This window comes from Botryllus schlosseri, chromosome 16, assembly GCF_051294905.1.
Source record: "Botryllus schlosseri isolate E-star chromosome 16, Bs_hap1, whole genome shotgun sequence".
Classification (NCBI taxonomy): Eukaryota; Metazoa; Chordata; class Ascidiacea; order Stolidobranchia; family Styelidae; genus Botryllus; species Botryllus schlosseri.
The window spans coordinates 12108195-12131588 of NC_137251.1; the positions used below are offsets into that span (position 1 = coordinate 12108195).

The 23394-nt window shown below is 41.8% G+C and overlaps 1 protein-coding gene and 1 long non-coding RNA gene across 2 annotated transcripts in view; both read left to right on the forward strand.

Annotated features, from left to right (window-relative positions):
• LOC145458244 (matrilin-1-like) overlaps positions 1-22490 on the forward strand; it is a 74177-nt gene extending 51687 nt beyond the window's left edge. Inside the window, exons 15-16 of the mRNA XM_080336571.1 lie at positions 8633-8703; positions 21199-22490. Of these exons, the coding sequence (XP_080192697.1) occupies positions 8633-8703; positions 21199-21333 (206 nt within the window). The 3' untranslated portion in view covers positions 21334-22490. The remainder of the gene's footprint in view (positions 1-8632; positions 8704-21198) is intronic.
• On the forward strand, positions 11880-13598 carry LOC145458254 (uncharacterized). The gene is made up of 3 exons (XR_013921096.1): positions 11880-12371; positions 12754-12884; positions 13393-13598. It is a non-coding gene; the product is annotated as an uncharacterized LOC145458254 (long non-coding RNA).
• Positions 22491-23394: the final 904 nt, after the last annotated feature.

A 23394-nucleotide genomic window follows, 5' to 3' on the forward strand; every position in this document is an offset into this window, starting at 1 on the left:
ACGTGAGATTCAACTGGTTTCGCTGTGTGGATCAAAGATAGAAATTTCAATAACAGAATTTCTGTCGGTGCGACTGATCCTCTTCGAGCATATATGCGACTTGATTGTTTTATAGATAAGTTTAATATATAATGATTACATGATTATGCGAGTGTCTAGGGCTGATCAAAATCGAGTACCTGAGTGATTCGATTGTGAATCACGTAATATGCTTCGAGTCGAGTCGAGTAATCGAATATCACTCAATATGACGTTATAACAGAATGTAATATGCAAAAGTTCTTATTTGTACCTTTCATGCGACCTGTTATCCATCACATTAATTATACTTTGGTATTTTTTTTCGTCGACCATACAGATTTCATTGCACTTGGTGGCAATGCTGTGGGATGATCACGACTTCGGAAATGTGCTATTTCCACTAACGTTCGTAGCTTTGTATTATATGTTTCGTCTGCTGCAATACGTCTAATCAAGGTTTGACGGCTTCAACAGTGAAATTTAGTATCGAAACTTGTTCATTAATCAGCTTTCAGTGGCGAGAAGCGTATAATTTCAGCCTTGAATCATTAAAATCAATACTCGATTCAGATTCGACTATATACTTGAATCATTGTGCCCGGCCCTACGCGTGTCGCATGAGATTAAAAGAGGCCGTCTTTAGCGAATCAGCATAAATAAAATAGGAATGCACTCGCCTGTTCGGGTTAGAGCTTGGGAATAAGTCATAAACATTTCCTAGAACAGGAGTCGGTACCTGTGAGCATAGGCGCCGACTTTTATTTTTTTACGAGGTGGCGAAGTCTTGTGAGGTCATAACTGTTCTATATCGATGACGTCATCGTCGCACGAAAACGCACTTTACTGCATGCCGCTGGTGTACGTGCAGAGTTAAACCTTTCGCGTGACGTTTTAATATCGGCACTGCACTCATTAATATTAAACCATGCAGTCGAGTTATTAAATGGAATCTTAAACGGTACGATCATTTGAAGTGTAACTGCGGCTTGCGCTACCAGTCCGTCCGACGAAATCTGCAGTTGCATCAATGTTATTCACGCGCAATGCCCCGCGTGAGCGAAATACACTACGCACTGGCCTTGCAAGTAACACACAACTCTCGAATGCTTCAAGCAGACAATCATGATAATTACAAACGCGAAATCGCGCGGCCAATCAGCAATTGTCAAATGCGGTTCTTGCTTCGCGTTGACCAACTCGCATCACGGCAATTGTTTGATGATTAAAACATTGGTGCATTTCCCGATTTACGTTCGCGAAGCATTTCGGGAGTACATCGGTCAATTCGTAAATTCTAATCTGCATGTCGACGGCCGCCAACGCATACTAATTGAATTACATGTTGACGGCCGCACAAATTTCCTTCCAAGGGCGCGGGTTGGCCACCCCTGGGCTAAAATTAATTCCACTTCCGGACGCATGCCACAATCTTACCAATAGAAATCCACTGTCTATCTAATACCTAATAGTTTAATATTCGATAGTGTTGTTCTCGATACGAGTACATCCAACAATCAAGTTTATCGGAATGTAGACGGTTCCCTGTTCAAACGATTCGAATCGGTTTTGAATGTGACACCCTATTTGAGTAACTTTCGTCGCGAGATGTTTTCTCATAATATCGGTGTTTAAGCTGTATTGCTACATTCCCCGATTAATGTCACGGGCAAAGCCTTGTTAGAGAAACGAATCTGCGCACAAATGAATTCCTATTTCCAATTTGCAGGCACACACCAACACACCCTCCAATTCCGCGCTCCGATTACCTATCACGAAGCTATAGCTAGCTCATGAATGGTTTTGTAAACGAATATGGGCGCACATAATTTAGATTCAAGAAAAGCAGAACGTATATTTGGGCGCCTGGTCGGGAGAGGAGATCTAGGATGGTGCTTCTCAGCACACGCTAGGCGTGTAGCCAGTCGAAAAATTACGGGGATTTGGATTTTTTTCAAATTTACCAATATAGCATCAATTGAATTCGGGTCATGTACAATTGTACATGTGTAAATGGTGATCATATATTCTCTTCGTATCGACGATTTTAGGCGTATGATAGGCTTGCCAAAGAGTCTGGGAGTGCTGTCAATTAGCGAGTCCCTGATCTCCGACGAACAATTAAATAAGCCCGCGCATTACGCAGTCTCGGCTACAGTTTTCGCAAATCAAAATGTCCGAACTCGATGGCACCGATTTCAAACCTTTGTCGTATTTCGGAACTGGAGACATGATACACATCTTCTGATCGTTACGTTCAAGTATTAGCGGGAATCAATTTCGCACGTTTAAGTCTGTTTGCAGCGATTCGATGTTATGCAGTTTCGCGATGTCGCTTTTTAATCAATATGACATAAAACAATCACTAATTAGCGTAAACTCGACCGCATTGTCTCCAAACCAGCGAGAGATAGGAGCCACGGCACGCCAGGTCGAAGCCGCCAATGTAGATGCAATTGCGCAGTTAAGCGACGATATAGTGCAGGGCCGGCCAACCCGTGGCCCGCGGGCCAAATTTGGCCCGCGAGAAGGTTTTGAGTGGCCCGCGAGGTAATTTCCGAAATTAGTAGTACTACCAAAAATGGATTGCACAGATTGTGAACTTGCAAGGCCAATCAAAAAATTGATTAGTCTGGCCGCAACACTTGAGATGTGATGACTAAAATATCAATTCCGACGCATTGGTAGATCCATGAGTCAGTCACATTTTCTGCACTTGCAGAAAGACCGTCGACTATGAAACCTAGCTTTCCTAGGCACAAAATGATTGACTGATGTTGGACGAAGCTCTCGATATCGATATGTCCATTGTCCAGCCCTTGCAAACCGAGCCCAGCGATATACAGCAGGCCCGCAATATAGTCAGGTGACAATATTATTGACTTACGAACTTCAAAAAATTTTCGCGCTTGGTGCGGCTAGTGGCCCGCGCAGTAGTTTGTCACTCGAATGTGGCCCTTTGGCTGAAATGGTTGGCCACCCCTGATATAGTGTGAACTGGGGCTATTGCAGATGTGATTGTTGAAGCCTGCGCAACCAGGCTTGATCGAGACGCGATAAATCAGGCTAGCGACGATTGCCACGCGCACGGGAATGAATGACCTAATTTCGCGACCATGTCAGCGGGATGTCATCACAGATTCTTTTTGCTAATTGACAACACGTTTCTCGCAAATCCGCTGCGCGTAACACTGATTACACCATTATTGAATTGCAACTGAATATTAGAGTTGAATGATTAGAATGATCATTTCAAAATGACGGGGTTTCGCGTTTCAAATAGGGATGTTCGACTCCCGAAACCCCCGTGGCTACGCGCCTGGCACACGCGCGTATCGAAATCGAAGACGTCTCTAACGAGGTCGCATCGATTCGCCTGATCACTAATTACTGGTAACAAATCACTTGAGCGTTTGATTTTGTACGAGGTGGCCGCCACCTCGTAAATTTGGTCACGAGGTGGCTGCGCCACCTCGTAACCTCGTAAGTCGGCGCCTATGCCTGTGAGCCAATAATTATACAGTGTAGCGCAATGTCAGTAGAGTTGTTGTAACACAATCCTATGGGGACGCGTTAACCAAAACTGGTCAAAATTGTTACGTATAGGCATCAGACGATATGCAGGATCGATGTACATATGTATTAATGTTACTTACCGCGACCGAAGTATGGTTTTTGGATGCGTTCAACATCGAAACGGCTGCAGAGACCAGAAGAGGTTTCGCTTGGAGCGAAGCAGATACGCCCAATATCACTTCACTTGAAGCGGAAATGGAACAATTTTTCGGATATACTTTCCAAGGAAATGTCGCTGACGATGATCAGAGAAGTTCCTTGTCGTAAGTAGACATATCATAACTGATGTTCGACTTTACCCAAATAATTTTATATTTATAACATCCTTTATTTTTATGAGATTAGTGTGCGACTACCGACCTGAATGCAATGTTTCCAGTTGGGATATTGTAAGGTTACAGATAGGCTAGCATACTACATCGCCGAATTCACGATACAATCTATTTCCTAATCTGCTATATACTCATCTACTTCCAAGATTCGTAATTGGAGCTCCTCTGCAAGTGATGGCAAAGCCCACATTGTTATCTGAACTTGATACATCGGGAGCCCTACACATTTGCGGTACGTTGTTTGTATCTCATCACGTTTTTGTTTTACATACATAGCCTATACATTATTCAACACACATATACATCGTAGAATAGAATGTGCAGTGGAATTGTGCGTGTGTCCTAACATAGGAGGTGTTTTGGAGTCTCACGGTATACTTACAGTACAATGTATAGGCCTACATTAAAATGGTGCAATTTTCCGCGAGATGGGTTGATGCATTTTTTCCACCATTACTTTGGAATGCTTATCCTCCCTCTAATGTGATGGAAATGCGTTCAACCAACACCTTTCAGCGCTAGATGCCCCATATCGTCGAGTTATGCAATACTGGAAAATGCGGTTCCTTTTAAAAACGTACAAACATACTATTCAATGCATTTTATTCAGCTTAGTGCAGTACATGAATTAGCTGCCGCTGTAAAAAAGACAGTTACCCATCACCCAGGGATAGATACCCTATATATCCCTGCCATCACTGATTCGCAGATCAATGTGACTCAAAGAGCTATAGTCGGTACCAGGGCAAGTTCTTCCTGCACTAAAATAATGGAGAATGTTGCACTTATATTTTTAACAAACGTTGCAGTAAAATCTGCATTTATGGGACAATTTATTTATTATTTATTAGGGCATGAGATACTCGATAGGCCCACAGCTCAACAGTTTAGGATTTGCAGGGTGTCTGCGTGTTCCCCTTCTTTCTTCGCTATTCCCTCGATTATGCATATCCATTTTCTGTTCATTAGGTGTGAAACCTATATACCAACATTCCCTGTCAGCTCCTGCAGAGCTGTCAAATTTGGTACTTTCCCATTTCACAGAGGGCCGGCCGAGACCTCTGAAATTACACCTTTGCCGGTACCCAGCAAGAAAGTCATTCATTGCGGAAATAATTTTTCGCAAAAAGCCAAACAGCAAAGCGATAACCTCCCCCCAACCCCTCCTCCTAAAACAAGTCGAATCTCTCACCCCAAACACCCCCGCCCAGGTCTGCAAAGTTGATCCAAGGTATTGCAGCAGTGTTACTCAGTCATACTACATGGATTCTGAGTATTTAGGAAGCTGCCGAAAGCTGTATAAGAAGTTGCAAAAGTTGCAAAAACTTGCTCCAGGGCCTACGCCTGCCCCGCTTGCTCTATGCATTACATTACTGTTATGGCAGTCCGATAATAACCGGACGTAATGGGAACAAATTAATTTTCCTGGGAATAAAATTTCTACGACTCCTATTGGGACGTCAAAATTTATTACCGCATACCGTTCAAGTCGCGAAATGATCCTCGATGTTTGCCTGCTATGCCTATAATATGTGGTATGAAGTGTAGCGTCAGCTGCAAACGTCGATTTCAGTGTGATGTAATAATAAAATTACCAGTTTCAGTTAGATGGGATGATGTCTTTCATCGGAACGCTTCATCCCATTCCGCTGATATTCCGCTGGACGACTTGGCCAACGGAAGGCCGCGCTTCGATTTCTTTTCTCAACGTTATAACTATTCACATATGCGTTTCATATATTTTAGATATGCCGATCGACAAATTCATGTTTAATGCAAACACCGCAGATGGAATCTTGTACAGCTGTTCGCAGAAGGAATTGACTCGAAAACATCTGGAAGGAATTGAAGTTGTTCATAGCGATGCACTAGGGATTTCGCTAGCATCTGACAGATCAAGGAACCGAGGGAGGAAGAAGCAATCAACACAAGATCACATATTGGTATGGTGTGGTATAAACTTCGACATTTTTATTTGTCATACTCGTAATACTCTCACTTCGCAATGTAGCCGGAGAAAGAAAATTCACTCACTGTTGATTTGTCTGAAGCAGATTTATACAAACTACTGGAAACTCAAAATCCGCTCACTAGAAGTAGAACTAGAAATACAACCACTCACTTTTCAAAATCTGCAACTGGAACTAGAACTAGAACTACTCAAAAACCATTATAGTTAGTCAACCGTCTACTAACTAAATGGGTAGTTTGTACAAGTCTGGTCTTAAGTTTTTATTTCACTGTTTATAGGCTTGCGCGCATTTACGCACACGCAATTGTTCCGAATATCATAAAGTCGAAGGGATCTGTTACTTGTCAAATGGTTCTTTAGCCGGAAACGCGCCTATTCGTAATAATGCAGCATCGTGGCAAACACGCGCTCCGTGTGACGAAGGTAAAAGTTTTTTTTTTCTCTTGGAACGAATATTATCATTAGCAGTTACAAGGTTACAAGTCGGGAAACAACGCTTTGTCGAATGGTATAAGAATATGTAGTGTCGAACTTCAGCGTATACCCATGTAACGAGGGTATGGTTTCGGTATTGAATGCATTCGCTGCTGTGCAGCAAGTATGAATCATAATATTTCTATGAGATGGTGTCGTAACAAGTTATATACCTGCTGAAAATATTGTCCTCAATCCATTGATATCGCATTACGCATTATGCAGCATGCAGCCTATATGACTAGCGTCCGATGCTGCATCAGAGATGAAACTTGGAAAAACTAGTATGTACTGTACATTGTACAATGTACATGTAGCCTACATGAAACACGCGGACGGAACTTGGCTCATAAATCTATATATCTTTATTATTACAGAATGCTCCATGTCCAACATAGACTTGGTTTTCCTTGTGGACGGATCTGGTACGATTAATGAAAATAGATTTGAGAGTGTGAAGGATTGGATAATCAACATTGTCGCGGGTTTTGATATTTCCGAACGTGTTCATGTTGGTGTGGTATGTGCCATATTATCGAAGTGGCATCTGTTCACCAAAGTTAACGAATAAGCCGATCATTGTGCCGTTTCGCAGGTACAATACTCCCATTATTTCGAAGATAAGGGCCCGGGAGATCAGGAATACATGAAAACAGAGATTGAGATGGGAGAGCATTCTGACCAAGTTGTCTTCGCAGCCGCAGTGGAAAAAATAAAGGCATGCGTTAGCGAGACTTGCCTTGGACATATGTAGCCTGAGCAGATATTTCCTGTCGGCTCTGCACAAGCTTTCTCCTGCGTAACTGTAAGAAAATTGTGTTTCAGTATCAAGGTTACACGACTCACACAGCTCGAGCAATAAAAAAAGCGATTAGGGATGACTTTAACGGCGCAACGTCCCGTTACCCTGATGCGCGCAGAGTGATGATCCTACTAACGGATGGACGGTCGTCAGACGCTACGTGAGTACACAATTTAGTCATCGCTCCAGATTTATTCATAAAAATCGCAATGGATATTCGCTTGCTAATATGATTCCTTCACTTAATCCGGCTGATTGACGGATGTTCGCAATCTTTTCTTCATGCCATTGCAGGCGGTTGTCGGCTTCCGTCGAATATATGCAGAGGCAACGCGTGACCGCATTTGCGGTCGGTGTTGGTGGCTACGATTTGGAGGAGTTACTACTCATCGCGGGTTCGAGAGAGCGTGTGTTCACGGTTGAGAATTTCGATCAGCTACAAGGGATAGTTGATAGCATTCAAAATAGTGTTCAGCTGCTCGAAGGTAATATAATCGTATGCGTGCGATATAATAGATGTCCATTGTGTTAAACCGCTCTGTACCATGGGTTTGGAAGGGAAGGTGCCATTGCGGGGTCAGCGGACTAGTTTGGAGGGTCCGTGCGAGGGCAATGACGAAACTATAACTAAAAACTATAAAGCGAACTAAATTATCTTTATAATTATAAGATGTCCTTATATTTGACGTGTCCATATTTTGTCTTTTCTCCAGTGCTCATAAGAGCCGCATACGATGAGAACAATAATATAAGCTAGCAATCAGGCCGTGATGAGGGCTGGACTAAAGTGACACTCTTTTTACAGACCAGACGTCAATGAGGTCGTGATTAGGATCCGGACGGGGCTAAAATTTTACGGTCATCAGCTGTCCAAATTCAGCGGTTAGGCTACTCACAACTTTTTACTGACCTCAACCCTGACTGCACAGTTCAAAGAATCATATCGGACTAGGTCGCAATAGGGGATCTAGGAAGCCATTCGAGGGTCTGCGCTAAAACGTTATCAGAACTCCTGCTCTTTAACAAACATAATAGCAACCTGCTTTGAATTTCGCAATCGCACGTATCGCGGTCTTGTTTCACAGCATGATGCACTGATCGCTATCGCTCCCCACAATCGTATAATGATTTTGTTTAAATTTTTTGCGGTACACCATTGGTAATGAAATGCTACTTGTCTCTTAATGCCCCTGCGACAGAGCACATGCAGTTTTACGATGAATCGATGGTTCTGTCTAGTGAATTTGAACGATCCTATAACTTAGGCGTACAATACACTGGTATATTTATACTGAAATATACCCGAATATTTTCGGCTCATACACGTCACCGGTAATCGACAGCAACTACTGGCTGACTGAGTGACGGTTACCCCTGTAGAGTGTCAGCCGAAAATATTCGAGTATATTTCATGTAGCCTGTAGTTGTATGGTTCATCTCGTGTTTTGTTGTGTGCAGGAAGCGGCAACGCAAACACCACCAACGGACTAATGCAATGTCAAGCAGGAATATCATCAGACATATCCCAGGTAGAAACCAAGATATTAGTTTTAATACTGTAATATAGCGAGTTTGGATGTGTGGTGTCGGGTGAAGATGTCTGTCATCGCGTGAGTGTTAACGGCGCATACTTTCTTCGGGCAGAGGGTTGTTGTCTCTTCGTGTATTTACGGTTTTTGACGAAGGAGCGAGAATTCAGAAAGTGAGCAACTTTGGTGACAATGCAGATATGTAAACGTTGTCGTACGTGTCCCTTATTACGAGCCAAACCCTGCATAGAATTTGCAATGTACTTGTATACGTCGTAATGTATATCATGTGCTATTTCGAGATTTCAATCCGAAAATTGGACAGTGAGGCTGTTTTGGAAGGGTAGATTCGGGTTGAGGCAAGCGCTAGAATGTAACGCGCCTCAATGCAGAGTATAGTTTATCATCCACATGACGTGGTGGACAACCTCCATCTGTGAGATTGCTCCACTGCGCATCGGTTTTGGAAACAGATTATCTCGGCGTCATGACAGGTAAGCTATTAAATTTAATAGAGGCTCTGTGTGAATACAATAGAAACGTGATGTGCATCGTGATATCGCTTGCAATATTGTCACCACTCAAACTCGACCATGATGAATATTTGGAGACAGGGTTGAATCCCGCACCCTATATCTTCAAATTACCGAAATGTTTCCTTCAATAATTATTAATAATTATTTGCATGTCCATCGCCCAATCTGATTGCGAAAGTTTGTTCACAATAAAACTAATGGACCAATCTTATTCCGCCGGCCTGATGGAACATAATTTATATCAAATTGAAAATAAACTGCCCTTCTCTCTATTGTTTTTAGGAATCTGAGATCTTGCTGTCGTCGAATATGCAATCACATGCTGTCTTTCAGGCAATTCTGTCGAGAAAAAAAGCTGCTTTTAATACTTTTATCCCAGAAAATTATGGGAATGTTCGATTCAAAGGGGAATCACGGCTCTTGGTACCGCTGCGATGTGGTAATTTACGACATTTACGACAGTGCAACTGTACTTGATTCATAAATCTCGTGGTTCCTGGCCAAAAATAATGTTCCGAGCTGTTTGTGACCAAATTGGTGACACTTACAAAAACAATGCTGACTCAGCATTTCCGATTTGAAGATAAAACCGTTTTTCCACGTTCCGCCTAGGGTTGCATTTGAAACAACAGGTGTTTAAAAATGCTATGTTTAAAACATGTTTTGAATAGTATTTTAAACAAACGCCATTTCAAAATAACATTCCACAGTTATAACCGGTAATTATGATTATATAACTATAATGGCATGGATGTTCTGATGATGGTGACAGCCGACCGTAAAAATGTTGCATGATGTCAAAGGGGCGCTTCTTCGTTTTACGATCATGACAAGCCAATGTTCCCGCATGATTCCAACAAGTGTTTCCAATGAACACGTCGATAAATTATAAACGTCAAAATATTTTTTTGCCTTTGGAGAGACAGATTAGGGTTGGTGTGTGTGTGTGTGGGGGGGTGTATTAGGGTTGGGAGGGTATCAGGGTTGGGGGGGGGTATCAGGGTTAGTGAAGGTGGGAAATTAGGGTTGGGTATCGATCCCCTCTCCTCAACCCTAATTTTGGGTTACTCAAGCCCAAATTGGACCCAAACCTAACCCAAATATCACCATCATCCAACCTTAATATCCCCCCCTTCCAACCCTAATACCCCCCTCTCCCAAATATAATCTTGGGATACACTAACCTAAACTTTGACCCTAGCCCTAACCCTCCCCCAACCCTAATATCACCCTCTCCTAAAACTAATCTTGGGATACCCTAACCCAGGGGTGGGCAAACTTTTTAGCTCACGGGCCGCATTGAACATTTGAATCGATTCGCGGGCCGCACTTTATAAAATTGGGATGCTATGCCTAAATACAATATTGCTATTTGATTATATAGTGACATACAACATAGAAATAATAATTGATATATTTTCAATGCATATTTGTTTGTATATTTAAAAAAACAACAACTTTGATTCGATGTCAAAGTACACGCGTCAGAAACATTGACGAGAGTTTAAAAGCCGGTCATCCTCATTGTCAAAATTAATGATGAAAGTCAGTGGTTCCGATTCTTAAAAGCAATAAACCTGCTAAAATCACACTCGTGGTCCGAACTAAGCCGTTTACGTTTCACTTTATGTGTTATCTAGCAATTGAAACCTTTCAAAATGTATGGAGCGCAAGGCCGGGCTTATGCGCCATCAATAAAATAAAAAGACTATGCTGGTAAAAATATGACTTATTGTGTTGAAATATGTCAAGTAAAAGTTTATTCAAATAGCCGCAGTAATTTGATTTTAGAACGCATTTTATCAATATTTTCACAACGGTTCTTGAGGCTTTCGCTTGCCGCACTAAACGGTGTTGTGGGCCGCATGCGGCTGCGGGTCGTATAGTTTGCCCACCCCTGCCCTAACCCCAACTTTGACCTCAACTCACCTCCAACCCTGATATCCCCCTCTCTCAACCCTAATCTTGCGATACCGTAACACCAAGTTTGACCCTAACCTAACCCTAACATCGCCCCTCCCCCCAACATCCTCCTCTCCTCTAACCCTCACACAAAAAAATCTGGTAGATTTACTGGGAAATCTCTGTAAATTTTGCAACGAATTACTAGTCGCAGCCCATAGCTGTGAGTAGCTTGTAATTTTACATTTTGATGTGTAATATTACCTTAATTTAGCTGTAAAGTCAAGTTACCGGAATTTATTCGCAAAATTACTGGCAGGTAATCGTTCCTGCAGTATATCAGGCTATTGGCAAAATTGATTAGCTTGAAAATCGCTGCGGCCAATGTTATACGTGGAACTGAATGTTACTGATATCATTTTTTGTGGTGATTTGACCTGATTCAACCACGTTCGCGAGACTGGGGTCTATCATACGGAAATTGTTGGCCCTAGTACCAATTTCATTAAGGTACATACTAGGGTAAAAGAAACAACTGACAATCGTAGCTAATGTGGTACACCATAGCCACTATATTATATTATAAGGCTATGGCTATACGGCCGGTTTCGTTGGTTACCAGGGATAGGACTGATAAGTTAAAATATCAGTTTAGGATGTATAATATTGTTGGGGAAACTGGAAATATCAGCACCGCATGCTAAGTTGACCATTTGTTAATGGCGGACATCGCGATCTGTCATAGGTTACAGTAGGTTAGGGTTACGCGTTACTGCTTTTTCTGAGTTTCGTAGTAAACAACCAACGCACAACTGTGACATCACAGGCAGCGTCTGGGTAAGTATATGTATAGTAAGTAGTGAACATCACGTGGAATATATATCAATTTATACGAGATTAGATGGAAAAGAAAGGGACTATATGTAATGATAATTGTTTCTGTATGAAAAAATACGACCTAAATCAAACATTATAACGTGGCCGGTAAATATTATTGGTGGCATGTCAGCGGATGAATACCACTCGATTTGAAATCGTTCGAGTGTTGTATCGTCGTCTGGCCATTATTGAGATTTGAGCAAAGGGTGGAGCGCCATTATGGAATCGGTCATCGGTGTCTCGCTAAACGTACCGGGATTCCAACCCGGGTGGAGCGAAGCTTGTTGTGCGTGAAGAAAGTGGATCCTTGAAGATTCCTAGGAATGCTGAATGGGATACGCATCGTAAAAGGTACAGTACTACATAGTATTTGTTACCGTGAATATCTACGACTGTGCACAACATCGGGATGACTTTGATTTCATTATTGAAATATTTCATTCGCCGCATTCTCTGTTCTATTTTGGGATATTAGTCGACTTACATAGTGACCTGTGACACCACATACTCCGCCACAGAGGAGTTGAAACTGTTGGTTTGTTCATGTAATTTTCGGGCCATAGCATAGAGATGTTTCCATCCACTGCTGGATTTGTTTGGCCCACATGCCACCTCAAATGAGGAACCTTTTGCTTCAATACATTAGATCAGTGGTTCTCAACCTGCGGGGCGCGAGAAATTGACTAAGTATGTCTGAATTTTGACTAAACATGTGTTTCACAACCATTTTCAGAAGACGATTGTTGAAGAAGAAACTTATTTCGTATTCAAGAAAGCTCGCCAAATTCAAACTCCAGCAGTCGCATTCAACTTCATTTGAGCAGATTTTTGATATTCTTTGAAGATTTAGAGCAATTCCCACGTGTAAGTCATTCATTACTTCATAGATTGGGCAGTAGCCTCAAGCTCAGTGCACTGGGTAGCTGTTGGTAATAGCTGGCGAACTGCACTACTTAAGACAGACTTAGATGCAATATAGGTTGCTATGCGGCGGCTATGCCCTGGAATGCGGCCTTAGGCTACCTAAGTAATTGAAATGTGACCGTGATTAGCAAAAAGGTTGCCTATCTCTGTATTAGATGATGTGCTCTTTTTGACGTGACGATAAGTGCAGGGGGGCGTAAACTTTTTGGCCATCGCCGAGGGTGGAGCATGTCCAAAAAGGTTGAGAACCGCTGCATTAGATAAAGTAAGTCATGAATCTCTGCTATATCATGTAAAAGGCGGAGCCGTCGTCACAAAATGTACCAGTAACGGTACTTCAAAAATTGTTATATTTTTGTTAGCCTATTTGTCTTAGTAGTTATTGTAATGTCATGTCTAGATTAGGAACTTTGCTTAATATAGCGACTTACGCATGAGTTCTTTTTAGTGGAACTGCAAGATACTAGTCACACAGGAGGAATGAAGACGAGAAAAAGAAACAATTGGAAGTTTATCCGGCGGTGGAATTAATTCACCTTTTCTTGGGACCACTTGTGCTATATTTGCATTCCTCCTACAGAAGAATTAGACCTCCAGCAGCAATACTTTTTCATCGTGATTCATGAATTAATATACAGTTGTCCCAATGTCGTTTTTAGAGCGTGAAGAAACTTGCTGTATTTTATCGCTTTGCTTTGGGATAGGTATGGATGTACGTGAATTTAGAAGCTGGCATGTAATCTGATTTACAAAGGACAGCATGTAGGGTTATAGGTAGGAGGTAAAATTACAGTCTCCTCGTAAATGTACAGGAGAGAATGTAGATTGAATATACCAGAGGTGACTGTAACATTACAGTCTGGCGTGTAGAGCTAGATTACCGGACGGGTGTAAGTTGAATTTACATTGAGTGACGGTAATGTTATATTACTGCCAAGTGGCTGGCCACCCTGCTTCCAGACATTTCGCGGTAAATCGAGGTAAATTTTTTTTTGTGTGTAATATCCCCCCTTCCGAACCCTAATAACTCCATTCCCCCAACCCTGATATCCGTCTCTTCAAAGGCAAAAAATTTTTTGACATTTATAAATTTTGGCGTGATCACAGGAAACATTTGGTGTCATGGGGAACACTTTCTTTTCATGATCGTAAAACGAGGAAGCGCCGTCAAAGGAGCCATGTTGACCGTATATTCCAATTAAATCTCAAGGAACCATAGAACGACGTCAATCGTATCTGACGTCACAATTGAATATTCGAGACGTTCTGGCTATAAAAGCAGCAAACGATCAAAAAACGTGTTTTAACGAGGGCCATGATTTAAACATGTTTGTTTCAAATTTATTTTGATTTTACATGCAACCCTTTTGTGACGAGTTGTTATTCACAAGACACCTTGCCAACATGGAAACCAGCATGAGGAGACATCCGGATATGCCAGGGCTCTTCAACCGGGAGTTTCGTACACCCTAGGGCAGAGGTGTCAAACTCAAATGTGCTCGCGGGCCAATTTCCTGGTTTTTGGTGAAGCCGCGGGCCGCAGCATCAATAATAGTGGTATTCAATGTGTAATTTCCAAGTAAGCCTTATTTGACTTTACAGACAAGCATTCCGCAAACATCGTGAAAATGTAATTTACTATTGTACTATTCACGCTTGGCACGGAAAAATCACATTTTCAAATATTTGACTAAAAATAGTTTTTGTGCTGGGTATAATTTTTTCACATAATGAGTTATAGACATGCAAGAGGACGCATCATGACATCGTAAAAGCTGTCGGGTTACAATATTGTCGTGCCACAATTTTTTGTAGAATAATTTAGAATTTACTAATGATTGATCTGATATCAGAGCACGTGAGCGGTGTAAGCCTAATCCGGGTTTCTGATATAGCCGTGATACTTTATATAGGCTTTTGGGCCTATATTAGTGTCATTGCCAAAGTTAAATTAAATCTGCGTTAGATTTGCTTCGGTTAATATTGGAACAGATCAATAACAACAGAAATATAATAATTATTGTGCCACAGTTATAGCATTGTTTATAAACCTTTTTAGTAATCGTATCCCTTGTGCTTTCAATAAGATTTCCCGTACCCCCTGTCCCTTTTCAACACAATTTCTGATGGTACTTATACTAATATCAGACAGCTCGTAGCGCGAAGAATATTTTCCAGTTGAATAAATTGGTCCAGAAAACATTCCATATCATATAGGACTATTTCCACAATGCATCTCGTACCCCTTGATGTGGTGCTTCGAGCCACGATGGCGTCTATGGACCCCTGATCAAGAACCTCTGGAATAGAAATGTCCAATTGTCGGAAAATCCATTGGTGTTACAGCTGTGGAGAGTAGAACCACTACCTTACTCGCCTCCGATAATAACATGGACAAAGAGAACAAATAACACCAAGGATGTAACCAATCTATACGTCACGGGGGCAACAGAATGCAAATGGTTTTGTGCTGACCTGATTAGATATCTATCTACCACACGCAACGTAAGCTCCGACCTTTTGATATATTACTATTCCTAATAGCAGTTTCATAGATTGTTGCGTCCGTAGGATTACCAAGTCACTATTCCGAGACTAAGTCCTTCTCTGATTTTAACGTTTGACTCAACTCGAGTCATTTTGTTTATCACTCAGTCGATCCGAAATCTAGTAATTTTACGAAAGCTTTCACCAAACCAAATCACAATCTTCAGTCACGAATCATCAACGGGTCATGTTTTATCATCATGAACCTAATAGATGAAATTCTACCGCATGGTAGATTTTAAAAAGTGATGTGGTAGTGAAGATTTGTTAATATTTCGGGCGGGCCGCGTGTTTGAGACATCTGCCCTAGGGTGTACCAAAATCTTAAAAGGGTGTACAACTGGGATGGGGCGTACAGGGGTGTACCAGATCCGAATTAAATACACCAATGACTACAGCTATCACGATAAACAGGCATGTGTATGCTTCAAAACATGTCGAACGGCTGTGCAATATCCTACAATATGTTCATTTATATGCTGTACTGGTAAGCCAGTAGGTTTCATTGTTTTGTGATATCATAAGCAAATGGTTCTCTTCATATAAACGTTGGTAATGGACTTATTATTGGTTCCTTTTGGAGTGGAAAAGGATGGGGTTGACATGTGTGTGCGATACCTGATTCATGGCCTGATTATAATGATTCTTGGGGAAACCCCTGCAAGAGCTCAAAAATATCGAATTGGTACTTTCTGCAAGATGCTTATAAACAGCGCAGTGTACATCATTGCAGGGGCGTAGCCAGGGCGTCTCTGATGAGGGGGGGTCGCGTTCGGGAACCACTTAGCTAGATGACGGTCCTGTAACCTCGGGCCCTGATTAGTATTCAGCATTTCAAATAGGTTGTAGCCTTGTTCATCAATATTTCAACATGCCAGAGGAGGACAACTTGCAGGCGTACGACGTTAAACAATAATTATGCGGACCTCAACACAATTAAATTAGCAGCTGTTGGCGTTCGTCAATATGCAATTTTGATTGCATATTGGTTCCCAAATCTTTGAGAGAATTTAAACTCGGAAATTCCATTTCCACTTGGCGCGATTCAGGGCAATGTTCCCTCTAAGCTGCGCTCGTGCGCAAATGCGCAGTGCTGACACGGTCTCTGCGCACAGAAAATTTAAGTTGCGCACAAAAAATCCGAAGTGATGACCTTTTTTTTAATCGTTACGCACTGTTGTCTAAGAATCTACGCAGTGAGTTGGTGAGTGTGCGCAGACTCGTCAAAAATTAGAGGGAACATTGATTCAGGGTGACTAGGATTTTTCGTTTTGACTATAATAAATATAGTGTATAATGAGCCCCACCGTACAAATGCGATCCGCGAAGGAAAATGATAAACACCATTAAGAAATAGCTACCAAGTTGGAATGGTATACGTCTCACGAATGAAGGTCTTTCATGTACATTTGGCCGATTCCAATATATTATATATTTCGAATATATGCCTACAATCCTGTCGGGAGGTCAAAAATAACAGCATGCAACAAAGTGATTAATAAAAACCGGAAGATGCATCATCATTCATCTTGTGCCCAAATTTTCAAAGCCACCATCTTCGTCAGCTCTATCGTTTAATCTGATCACTTGGGCTAAGAATAAATAACTATTTCGCAGTCGTACATGAAAGAAAAATATTATCGATGAAATACATTCTCCGGAACCAAAAATTTTTCGCGCCTGGCACGCCTGGAAACGGAATCGAGATAGCTTTTCCTGACATTTATACTCGCGATTTTAGTGCATAGCTAATGAGCCTGCGGGGTGTTCTGCTGCTGCGATTGTAAAATTTTATACACAAGGCGTATATCAAAAATCAGTGGTGGCACAGAACCCCACAATTCCCGCCGCGGTGCGAAGTTTCTCAGTAGCCCATTTAACAGGAGCAAGAGCATATGACGTCCAGATTGGCCATGACGAGTCTCTGCCGGAATGCGACTGTATTCTATAAATCAGGGGTCACCAACACGCGGTCCGCAAGGTCTTATTTCGCGGCCCGTGACCTGATTTGGAAAAATTTCGGTAGAACGCTTAGTAAAGCATTTTGAAATGCTGAAATTGATATTGTTGTTGTTCTTTAAAATAAGCCATTCTACTGTGCTCTATATCGCTATTCCTCAGTAGCTGATACGACTTCGGCATGGTAATATCATTCCATGGAGGAATAATTTGCTAGTATGAATGGGCATATTGCCTTGATGTGCAATGGCCTACCACTACCAAGACCGAGACGCTTGAAAAACGACTTCGGTTTCTCCAAAAGACAATGCTTCACGAGGAGATCGCTTTCCAGCAAATAGGCTACCTAGTCTAGCTAACGCCAATATCGATTCTTTAATCCAGGGGTGGCCAATCTGCGGCAGCAGAAAGAAAATTATGCGGCCGTCGACACTTAATTCAATTAGGATGTGTTGGTGGCCGTCAATATGCAATTGAATTTACGAATTGACTCTTTAATTAATGAGAGGTTTGAATTATTCTTTAAATTTTCTTCGCGCTACGCGCGGTTCAATGCGTGCTGATTTTCGATTTTAATATAGTAGTGTCCTTTGTAATCTGAGTCATACAGTACAGATGCAGGCGCCCCATGAAGAAATACAAAATTTTAATCGTGTTCTCCTCATCATGAATGAAATTTGTTTCTGGTAGGCCTGCATTTGGGCGAATCAAATAGGCTATATCTCCACTATACCGACAAATCTGGTGGGAGGTCAAGAAATAATTGCATGCAACAAAGGGGACTAATAAGAATTGGCCCATCCAAAGATGCAGCACAGCATTAATAACTTCCCTTTCGCTTTTTCGAAGACACGCTCTGCATCAGCTCTACCGGTGAATCTGATCACATTGGCCGAGAAAGGATAAATATTTTACAGTAATATGTGAAACTATAGTCATATTTATTAACGAAATTCACTCATGAACATGAAAAATTTTTCGCGCTTCGCGCGATCACGGAACGAATCCCTGTGGCTCTTCATATATGACTACTAACGATTTAGGTGCGCATAGTAGCCGATATGCGTAAATATATTAGTCCGGAGTGTACCAGCAATGGGCATGGGCAGTTTAACGTGGGTATTTGGCCTCAGTTAGGTCATTCCGACTATTAACCGGAATGCGGCCGCAGGCTACATGAGTAATTGCAATGCGGCCGTGAATAACAAATAGGTTGGCCAGTCCTGTCCTAGCTGCTACAGAGTGTTGTCAGGTATGGTGCACAGCTCAAAATATAATGAAATTTAATATCATGATATTTTTGTTGTATTTGTGTTTTTTCAATAAAATATTGTCTCTTTTGTGGTGACTATGCCCGTCGCCCATGTTAAAGAGCATAGCATTGTAATAACGTAGAGTTATCAGCAGGGCTTTGGAGCCGGAGCCCCGGAGCCGTGCATTTTCACCGGAGCTGGAGCCGGAGCCGGAGCATAAAATTCAGCCGGAGCCGGAGCTAGAGCCCGTTATTTGAGGAGTAGCTCCGGTTCCGACCTATTTCATAAGATGCTATTATATATGCAACAACCACATCAGCTGATTTATCGTAATTGAACAGCAGTCCTGAATTTTAATGCTGTGCACAGCAATGGCATAGAGTAAAGTGCGTTCTAGTGCAACTATGATGTTGTCGACAATTGAAAAGTATTCAGTATGCAGTCACAAGCCGGCACGGCGGCACCTATAAGTCTTCGTTGCTACATCGGATGTTACTGACGGCTGACAGACTCTAGATTAATATAGATAACTAACCTATGGGTAGAGTAGTAACCTATATAGACCAGGAATGGTCAACCTTCTCGGCTAAAGGGGCACATGCAATTGGCGAACGAGTGCGCGGTCCACTAGCCACGCCAAGCGGGTGAAATTTTCTAAGTTTATAAATAAACTAGGTGAGTATTGCGGGTCTATCGTATACCCCCCGATCGGCTCAGTTTGCAAGGACACGACTATTCGGCGTCTGGACTCATCGATATCGAAGGTCTCCGATAATATGCGACAATCATTTTGTGCCTACATTTCACCGAGACGATTTTTATGCGAGCGCAAACGCGAAAAAACTTTCTCCCGTAATTGCGAATACAGTTAGACTCAATCGGTAAGTTGAGCGTTTTTTTTTAAATTTTTAGTAGGGGGTATAGGCTACCAAGCAAGAAATCGTGTGACAATTAAACACGCGAAGCGTGAAGAAATATTTCGCTACTATTTTAGTTTATTGTAATGTACGACGATTTACTGAAAATGTGACTGGACCCTGGATCTGCCAATGCGTCGGAACTGATAATTAAGTCATCAACATCCCAAGTGTCGCAGCCAGAATTGTAATTTTTGGCTGGCATTGCAAGTTCACAACCTGAGCAATTCATTTTCGATAATATAATAGGAAATTACCTCACGGGCCACATTTGCGGGCTACCCCTGATATAGACAGGACGACCATTCGATAATTTCAGAGCCGGAGCAGCGGTGATAATGCGGCTCCGGAGCTGGAGCCGGAGCTAATGTACGATAGAAGAGAGCGCCGGAGCTGGAGCAGTTTAAATTTACGGCTGCTCCAAAGCCCTGGTTATCAGACGTGGCTGACTGTGTTGCCTACTTTAATCTCGATATTGATGTCATGCGGCCCGCGGCCTCTAGGAATTTTGAAAAGTGACCCGCGACCCATTTTGAGTTGGCGACCCCTGCTATAAATGAAATCGAAGCACGGCTGTGAATAACAAGGAGGTTGAACACCCCGGATTAGTCTTACTATACGCAATCAGTGAGTTATTTGGTCAGGGGTGTACGAGTTTCGAGTAGACGTTAAAACGGTGTACCTCGACGAAAAAGGTTGAAGAGCACTGGGATAAGCGATAACTACCACTCTATGATTTGCTTCATGGAAATTTCAAAACTGTAATGCATACAGTCCGGGTACATGATGCTAGAGTCCAGATTACTTCAGCAACGTCTGATGTCGTCGGCAACGCTTGAAACGTAAATATCGGCTTTCTAGGTCCAGTATAACATCCAAAAATATTTTGCTAAATAATTACTGACACTTATATGGTAATTTAGCACTTACTGCTTGAGAATAACGCGAAACAATAACTTCAAACATCGGTCATTTTACATAAATCCCTATATTCATAAGGGCTCCGGACAGTCACTGCAACTATAAGGTGGTTTAGGATTTATAAAAAAACGAAATCGCTGACTTCAAATACACTTTATCGTAGATGTTGACTATTAAATTACAATTATTACTATTACTGTTACAATTACAATAGCCAAAATAGAGCAAATTGTGACAGTTCGTTCAATGGGAATCGCACCTTGTTTATCATATATTGTACAATTTTATATCCTGGATTGTCGCAGCATATCGACGTGGTTCCATCAGGTTGAAGGTCTGTATTTTCATTCTGGGATACACATAAATATACACATCCGTGATGGTACAATGTACTTTTATTGTCGGGGGAATGGAATAGGCTACCTCACCCGCCTATTAAGATTGATGTTTATGATTTTGTGGATTCTCAAATTGCCCTTCATTTTCGAGTGTCGTACAGTGACTGCATTCGAAAAAACGATTCTTCTATTAGCCTGCTATGGCGGCTGACCTGTTCTGACACCGGTAGGAGTTTCGTTCATACTATTTAGGTGGATTGAATTGTGGCGTCGAAGTCACTATGTCAAATACTTCCACACAAATACTAGTTTGACACAGGTACAAGTATTCAAGGAGAAACGTCGTATCTACGATGCAATAACGCCCCTGAGTCACCTCAATCAAAGCATCCGATTACTCAACTATAACTTTGAGATGAGGACCCGTTTATCACCGTCAAGAAAACTCAAATGAAATCGTTAACCAAATGAAGACAGGCTGCTGGCAGATGAGCAACGTATCGTCGAAGGCGTTACTCAGGAATTTGTGTAATTTATATTTGTGTACGAGTTATGCGGTAAGCCCTTATGCGACAGCCGAGTGTCAATATAGCTGCAACGGACACCTATACAGACCGCCCTTGTCGATTCTTTGATATAGCGCATAATTCAATTCCAAGATTGATTTCCATAGCAGCTAACAGTTGCTGCTTACATCGCGTGAATCAAGAGATATTGCGATGATCGTGACGCACAATTCTCGAAGCTTCAGTGGAATTTGGTTAAACTTATGAATGGATGACGTCGAAATAAAGAAGTCGTTTGTTGGGAATGACATTGGGCGCATTTAACCTGTCCGTAAGTTTGGAAATTCCTATAGTTTCCCGTATTTTAACAGCGTTGTTAGAAGCGCCATATTTGATGAATGTCGGAGGCAAGAATACATGTTTTTATACAAGAAATCTGAGGTTTCTGTACGATTATGAGTCACCATTCCGGTCGGAACCTCTGCGCATTTTAGAGATTTTTGGTGGGGGCGTCAATCTAGCTAGGGATTATCAACCACTGGCGGGCCACAGGAGCATTTTTTGGGCCACGGAGCTAATTGGAGAATAGTGGAATTAGTGAAAGTTTAGGTATATTTGTTATGTTATTCGCTCAAAAATATATTCATATTATCGAATTAGACGTATCCTATACATAAGGCTTCTCATCCGACTCAGATGACACGTATAGTGGCACGTATGGTGTCACAATGTACAAGTTGAAAATGTCAGGGGGGAAACGGCGGCTTTACTTCACCGGCCATGACAACCTACGGCTAGCAGCAACGAAAATAATTTCGATTATTTATTAACTAGAAGTTAATGCTGAAGTAACCAAGTATTCCTGCAGGGTCATACGTCGTATGCAGTTTCGCGACGTGGCTGGAACAGCGGACGGCCTGAGCTAGGCTGATGAGTGGCAGTGCGGGTATACAGTAAACTTGGAAGATGCAATGTTTAGACAGTCGCTTCGTTAGATATGTCATTATATTCCTAATGGCTATATCATTTCGAACAAATAGGGATTGATTTGGCGCATGCTGTTTCGCTTCATGTACGGAGTTGAACACTAAAATCGGTCATTTTCTCCGAATCGAATAGGCCTACTATTAGGACATGAATAGTGAATACCTATGCAATCTAACTACAGTAGATCTTAACATTGGGTTTCAACATACAGCGTCAGGAAATATGCTGCTTTGGTGCGGATATGCTATAATTCTAGTGACTACTAGTGGATTGCAATGTCCGCACGCATTCAATATCGAAACGGCTCCAGAAGCCTGGAGAGGTTTCGTTTGGGGCGTAGCAGAGCCGCCCAACTTTACAGCGACTGCAGACGAAATGCAATACTTTTTTGGATATACTATCCATGGAGAAGTTGCCAGCAAAGATGGAGAACAGACTGTGTCGTAAGTTAACTTCTTAGTTGTCGTTAAGTTCACCTATATCTACTTATTGAGTGCACATATCTCTGAGACGTCTGATAGTAGACAATAACCTTACTGCAACTAGGGATGGGCAGAATCTAGTTCTAGAACCTGGGTGATTCGATTCTTAATCGAGTATCACGTACTATGACGTCATAAAAGTTTAAATGATGTGGAAAGTTCAAATGTGTACATTTTTGCGACCGAACACAATGTCTGTTTTACTTAATATTATTATTAGTATGTTACTAATCGTGAGTTTTAAGTGGCGCCTGTCGCCGTTTCCGACCTTGTGCGCCACGGACAATAATATTTTCTCTAGGATTTGCTTTCTATGCTATAGGGCAGTGATTGACTCCTTGGATGGATTCTTGAAATGAACAAGATCCGATCCAAAAAACTTTGATAAGAATCAATTACAAATAGCTACTCCTAGAAAACTACAAAAACAGTAGATCATGCGGTTCGGGTTCAGGTTATGATTGAATATTGCAATAAAAGAAACTTGGCAATAAAAACTCACAGGTTTGTATTGAACACAGGTTTGTATTAGCGGCTATT